Source organism: Raphanus sativus, chromosome 8, assembly GCF_000801105.2.
Source record: "Raphanus sativus cultivar WK10039 chromosome 8, ASM80110v3, whole genome shotgun sequence".
NCBI classification, from domain to species: Eukaryota; Viridiplantae; Streptophyta; class Magnoliopsida; order Brassicales; family Brassicaceae; genus Raphanus; species Raphanus sativus.
In genome coordinates, this window is record NC_079518.1 from 23,948,214 (window position 1) to 23,954,951 (window position 6,738).

Sequence of the window (6,738 nt, forward strand, 5' to 3'; positions counted from 1 at the left end):
AATTATTTGATGTCTGGAAGGAAACCATATATATATAAATGTGTCGACACAATACATTCATAAGAAAAAGCGCGAATATGTAGCACATGAATAATGAATCGAGGATCATGAACCCACGCAAGAGTACTCATAATAATGAATAAAGAAAGAAACGTGGGGTTTCTAAAAGTGACAGATAAAGGCGTATTGAATTGGCCATGAATATGTAAACGCCATATGATGCCCAGTGAATAAATAAATCCTGAAAGAAAGATAAATCGTGAGACAGACCAAGGGAGGTCTATATAATCCAAAGTGGTGGATAATACTACATATGTCACTACATATAATGTCTGGAAGAAATTCAAAAGATGTAGTATGTTATATATGACTCACTGGATGATAATAATATTATTGATACCTAAAAGGTTTACCAAAATGTATTAAGCTCAGAATCATAAGATGAGAAAAGAAGTTCGCATGAACAGAGCTGTCCCAGGATTAAATTAAATTGCTACATATAAGCAAATGAAGAGTTCTATAAGAACAGTTCAAATCAGTCTATAGAGGAATTTTAAATTCCTTGTGTTATACTAACCAGCCTAAGATAGGTTAAATGGTTATTCATGAAACCTTAGAAAGGTTATAGACCATCACCACCAATTAGCCAAATTTGGTAATACTTATAGTTGGTCAAAATTCTCAGCATGAACCAACCAAGCTGTGGTATGAATGAATAAGCTATCATAAAGATAAGCTATAAGATTAAAGTTCATCTTTGAACAAAAAAGTGTAGGACCGCATTATGCGTTCATATGCGACCCAACGGGTCCGACCATATTATAAGATTTGGTCCATGATAAAGCTGTAGATCATGAATGTCATTAGACATAAATTTGAGGATCAATTAGATCAATTCTATGTCATGACCATGTCCGGCCTAGATCAGTCTAATCGTCCATATATATATGTGTACGAGTTGCCGGCACACTAAGACTGCAAAATGACTTAGATAGATCATAGATAAACTATGGATATAAGGATCATTGATTTAACAGACATGACCTATGTATAAAGTTGCCTATGACAAATAATATTATACTCATAAAGCTAAGGCATGTCCATAAGTCCTAAAGAGCTAAGTAGCTCATACTTGATATAATGATGATCCATATTATATAAATGATCTAAAGTACTAGCCAACCAATATTATGGATAGGCATATAAGAGTGATTTGGTCAAGGACCATAATTAAACGACCAGAGTATAAAATAGTACATTTTATTTAAAGTACTAAAGTGGTCGATATCAAAGTGGTACATTTTCTAAAGTACCATCAGGATTCTAAGAGACATGATATGTCCGAACAATACAAGATTGTTCAAGTAAGAATCCATGAACATCTATTCAACAAGTGATGTTCAAATCAGGGGGAGTAATATGTGTTGTACTCTTTTTCCTTAACTATGGTTTTATCCCAATGGGTTTTCCTAGTAAGGTTTTAATGAGGCAACATTAAGCATATTATGAACTCATATGGTTATGGCATCCAAGGGGGAGTGTTATAAAACATTGTGTGGATGGACCATAACCAAGTACTTAACCAAGTACTAGACAAGTCCAACAAGTACAAGAGGAAGTGCAAGAAGGTTTACATCCGGTCTACATCGGTTCATCTACAAACCGGTCCGAGATTAGAAGACTCAGTCAACCTCGTTATCATCACCTTGACCAAGTCTTCATGTATGACATCAATGTAGTCAAGAGTATTAATGTGTAGATTTACTTCCTTATAAAGCATTTGTAAACCCTTGTACAAACCACTATATAATGTGGTATTGGCTAATGAGAAATACACACAACTTTCTCACAAATCACTCTCCACATTCTCTTTAGTTTATAACAACTGATTATTAAAGCTAAAATTTAAATGTTTGGTCTACCAATACCAACCCGTCAAAGATTAAGCTGATTAGACTAACCCATCTAAATGATCATCGCTGTACCAATTACCAAAATTTAACATATCAAGTTAATTGACAAAAGAATAATAATAGAAACAAAAATTTCACATTAATCGAGAAATAAGAAGATTCCCAAATATTAGTCGAACTGATAAAAAATACAAAAAAAAAAAAATTAACACTCACGATCAGAGGTATTAATAATGTTTATTTATGTTTAAGCAGTTTGTGTTTAAGACTCGCTTTTCTTCCCTCCGTAAATTGTATTTGTATCTGTGTGCTATAGATATCCAAACAACATTACCTTTTACAGCAACAAGTCTTCTCTCCTGTATTCACGAACAATCACAGGTATGCTCGTCGGAGGAATCTATTTATTACCAACACAGAAACATATCAGTACATGAACTCCACAGGACCACATGACATAAACTTAGAACGCCACAATCTGTGTGAAACTTACCATTCCATAATCCGTAACGATCATAGATATATACTCAGCAGGAGTTGAATCGTACCTGTAATTAAAAAAAGAAAAGAGCATAAGTGAGGCATTAAGATAAAGCTTTTGTGATGAATTTACATAGAAATGCTCTACATTAGATTCAGAAACTGGAGGTTTTTGTTATTATCCATCGTCTTTGCATGCTTTGTGTTGGTTCTTAATGGCACATTGGCTATGGCGTCAGGATCCCCTGCAAAATTTCGAGGCAACACTTCTGTTAGAGAACTGAAAGTAAAAGATAGAGAAGTGCAAGTGGAACATTACCAAGTTCGTTAGAGCAGATTGAATCAAGCAATACTCTTTCATGGAACTTGTAAGCTTCGCAACACACAATGACTGGAACACTAAACGCGTTTGCAACCATTGCAACACACGCCGTACCAACTTTTGAGTACAGAGTTCCATTAGAGAAGATGGACGAAGCCCCAAGAAAGACACGCGTAACCTCACCCATGATGTAGGAAACGGCGTTTATATGAGTGTAGGTACAGTCGAGTCCACGGGCGACAAGCCTACGGAGTAGCTTTTGACCTTCAAGGTTAGGGCGTGAGTCTACAACCACTACACGGAACTTTCTCCCAATCTCATGGGCGTACAAGAGAATCATCTCAACCACACAGGAGAATCCGTATGTGAGAAGAACCTCTCCGTCTCTGATTTTCGTTACGGCGTGTTGTACAATCACCTTGTCTGCAAGAATGATCTTCTCGTCTATGAACCGGCCTATTTCGGAACAGAGAGAAGCTTTTGCCTCTGGCTCTGACAGGTCTACAGGTAGTTTTCTGATTTGGTTCTTCAAGAACCTGATCGCGTTTCCCATGCTCATGGAGAGTGGACGACATTCTATCAAGAAGGAAACGTAGCCATTTATTTTGCCTGTCAAGTCCATGGTTAGGTCTTTCATAGGAGGTGTAGTGTAATCGTTTATAGCTTCTTGAAATGCATGGAGCATAGCAATACATCGCGAATTGTCACCAGATAAATCTCCAGCCAAATGTTGCAAACCCACCTAAGATTTATAAAATACCACAATAGTGTCATCGAAGGAATCATAGTTTCCTTTCAAAAGCTTAACATTCAGACATAAACAAGTAGGTGTTGTACCTTATAGACGGCATGGTGTATGGTATCGAGTGTGAATATATTGGAGCTTAGATTGGGAAGCTGATTGCCGCGCTCGTATTGAGGAAGATGGAGAAACAACTCAACTTTGTTCTTGCTCTCCGTCTGTTCAACCACTGAACGCCTCTTGGCTTTATCGACTCGGCTTTTATCGTCGTACTGCATTTGCGCCTGAGGGACATCCATTCTCCTCTCTTTTTCTACTGATACAGTTCTTTTTTCAGAAAGAGATGATGTGACCTGAGGTACGTCTTTCTTCGGTTGAGTCTGTTTGGCAGTCTTGCTAGGTTTGGCTCTACTAGATTCACCTGCACGTTTGCTCCCTTCCCCTAAAAATTAGTAAGAGAAAAACATTAAGATGGTTTTTGATATGAACCTTTTCTCACTAAAGGATTTAGGCTACGCTTCCTCTTAACACTAGTTTCTATAAGAGATTAAGGGTTAATTCTTGGGAGTAGTTTCTTATTAATCAATGGATACGATCTCGATACAACTTAATCATAACACTAATGCAAAAAGGAAAACTACCTACAAATACCCTAATTATCAGTTTTCAGTGTAATGAAAAACGGAAAATATTAAAGAAACAAGAACCTTTTGCAGCAGCTTTTGCTGCCCGTTGTGCCTCTTGGATGGCACGCCTCTCTGCTTTGCTGGTTTTCTCTTTCAGTGATTTTTGTTCTTTTTCCTTGCGAGGTTTTGTGGCCGCCACAGGTTCACTCGTTCCTGCATTAATAGTGTCTTTATGTAAGTAAAGGAAAGCAAAACTAGAAGAAAACATATCAATTACACAACAGCAGCAGCAAAGGATACAGTCAGAGTCAACATAGGTCTATCAGTGTATGATTCTACAAGTGAGCCAAGCAGAGATTGATGATCATGCTCTCTATTTCAAAAACTATCAAACGTTAGCAGAAAATGGCAACCGCACTACAGGGACCACATAACACGTATAGATACCAGAAGGTTCAACGTTCTTCTTTCTCCCATCAGAAGTCGACGCGATCACAACCTTAGCTTCAGATTCCTGAGGAGCTCTAACTCTCATAGTCATATCGAATCCTCCATTAGGAAAACTCGCCGATAACTTGGCCGAATCGCTCCGCTGGAACCCAAACAAAGACCCCGAGTCCTCCGACACCTCTCCGTTACTCGACGGCGGCGACGTCCCAAGCAACGAATCCACGGGATTGTAACTCCCGACGTGGAGAGCCCTGTCACTCGCCAGCTGTCGACGGAACGCGGAAGGTCCAGGGACGGGGACGGGGACGGGAGCAGCGGCGCGAGAGGCGGCGGCCAAGTTATCCGAACGGTGACGCAGAGGCGGAATCTGAACCGGGGAGATGAATTGACCGGAGGGCGAATCGGAGAGAGGAGACGAGGAGGTTGTTATCGCCTCCGCCGGACCGGATAAGCTTCGATTCGGTCGCGGCGAATCCGGTGATGGCTCGATTGATGTGAAGAAACCGACGCGGCGGACTTTGGGGACCGCGAGGGGTCCGCGACGTGCGTCCATGGCTGAGGAAGAGAATCTAGGGTTTTTGTTAGAAGATGATTCTTCACAAACGCATTTGACGATATGGCTATAAACCTTCGTTTCAAGTTGGGCATTTAAATAAGCTTTTTTTTTTGTAACGTGCCATATGATTAACCATGATTTAAAATTAAGACGGGTTTAACCGGGTCTCGGATGAATGATTAGGCAATTTACATTTGGGGTGGGGTTAGTTTTCTTTTTGGATTTCAATACAATGCTCATTAGTTTTATTCATTTAAAAAAAAAAAATCAGGTCGGATCAGTTTGGATTGGGTTATTATACGTAATGTCCAAAATCATTTGAAAATACTGAAAATTAAGTAAAAATCATATATAAATAATCAAAAGATCTGATGAAAACTGGTCAAACTACACAAATTATTTGAAAAAAACAAAAATCTGATATATTAAAATCTATAAATATTTTACAGTAGATATATTAATAAGTTTAGTTAACTTATTTAGGTTTGGCCATGATAATATTTGATCCAAAATTAATAGTATTGATGATTAAAAAATATGAATGACTTAACCGGGTCTCGGATGAATCCCAACCCAATTCGCCCGGTGATATGCAATAGCTTATTTGCATTCAATGGACACAAGTCACACAATTGTCATAGGGAGAGTCACACCTGATTACCTTATCATCAAGGAATATCCTCTAATCATGCTTATCTCATTATCTGCTTTTAGCTACTTTTGCTTTTACTTTCCAGTCAGCAACGAGTCACGTGTTAGACCGTTAGCAAACTTTTGTCTTTTCTTCTATATGTAATGCCTGCAATCGCAGAAGGAAAAATATCAGAAATCATTTACATCCAAACCTCCAAAACTCTCTGCTCTATCCCCATTAAGGATCTAGTACCTTCGAGGTGACTCTTCTCAAACTCATAGTCCCCTTCTAGGCTAGTATTCACCTACCTTAGAGCTATCGGTTAGCTCCTAGGCTGGATCTATCTTCCATACTCACTCACTCTGTCTCATTGGTATCAGATTCACACGCTCCTCGGCCCTGTAACGATGGTTGAGACCCGCCTCCAAGAACGCTCTCTGACGGAACAAGTCGATGAGATGCGCTCTCTCCACGACATCTTGGCTGCTGAAGTGAAATCTCAGCACGACTCCCTCAACGCACGCTTTGACCGCCTTGAAGCCATGATGTTCAACAACCACGCTTCACCCCTTCAAGCTGCTGGTAAAGCCCCGATGGATCCTAGCTGTTCCCACCCTCCTACACCTTTACACCACTCATCCTCACGCCCACCTGACCCTCCAGATCTGCTAGGCTTTCAACAGAGACCTCACCAGGGTTCCTTGACCTCTCGCCTTACAAAACTCACCTTTCCAGCTTTCGATGGTTCCGACCTTCGAGACTGGCTCTCTAAATGCGAGCAGTTCTTCGATATCGACGGAACCTCCCCAGATCTAAAGGTCCGTCTGGCTTCGATGCACCTCACCGGCAAGGCTACTCAATGGCACCACAACTACATGAGTACTCGGTTCGGGATGTTTCCCTCTTGGACCGACTACACCATCGCTATCTCTGCTCGTTTCTCCCCCCTTTTCGACGACCCTCTCGCTGAGCTTGTCGCTCTGAAACAGGGTTCCAACTTGGTCACCGATTACCT

At 40.1% G+C, this 6,738-nt stretch overlaps 1 protein-coding gene across 1 annotated transcript; it reads right to left on the reverse strand.

Moving 5' to 3' along the window:
- Nucleotides 1–2,030: 2,030 nt before the first annotated feature.
- On the reverse strand, nucleotides 2,031–5,156 carry LOC108834982 (uncharacterized). Its single transcript, XM_018608298.2, has 7 exons — nucleotides 4,531–5,156; nucleotides 4,165–4,296; nucleotides 3,553–3,899; nucleotides 2,713–3,457; nucleotides 2,542–2,638; nucleotides 2,407–2,461; nucleotides 2,031–2,313 (listed from the first exon to the last, which is right to left on the reverse strand). Exons 1-7 carry the CDS (start codon nucleotides 5,084–5,086, stop codon nucleotides 2,251–2,253), a joined length of 1,995 nt encoding a protein of 664 aa, XP_018463800.2. The 5' UTR covers nucleotides 5,087–5,156; the 3' UTR covers nucleotides 2,031–2,250.
- Between the last annotated feature and the right edge of the window lie 1,582 nt (nucleotides 5,157–6,738).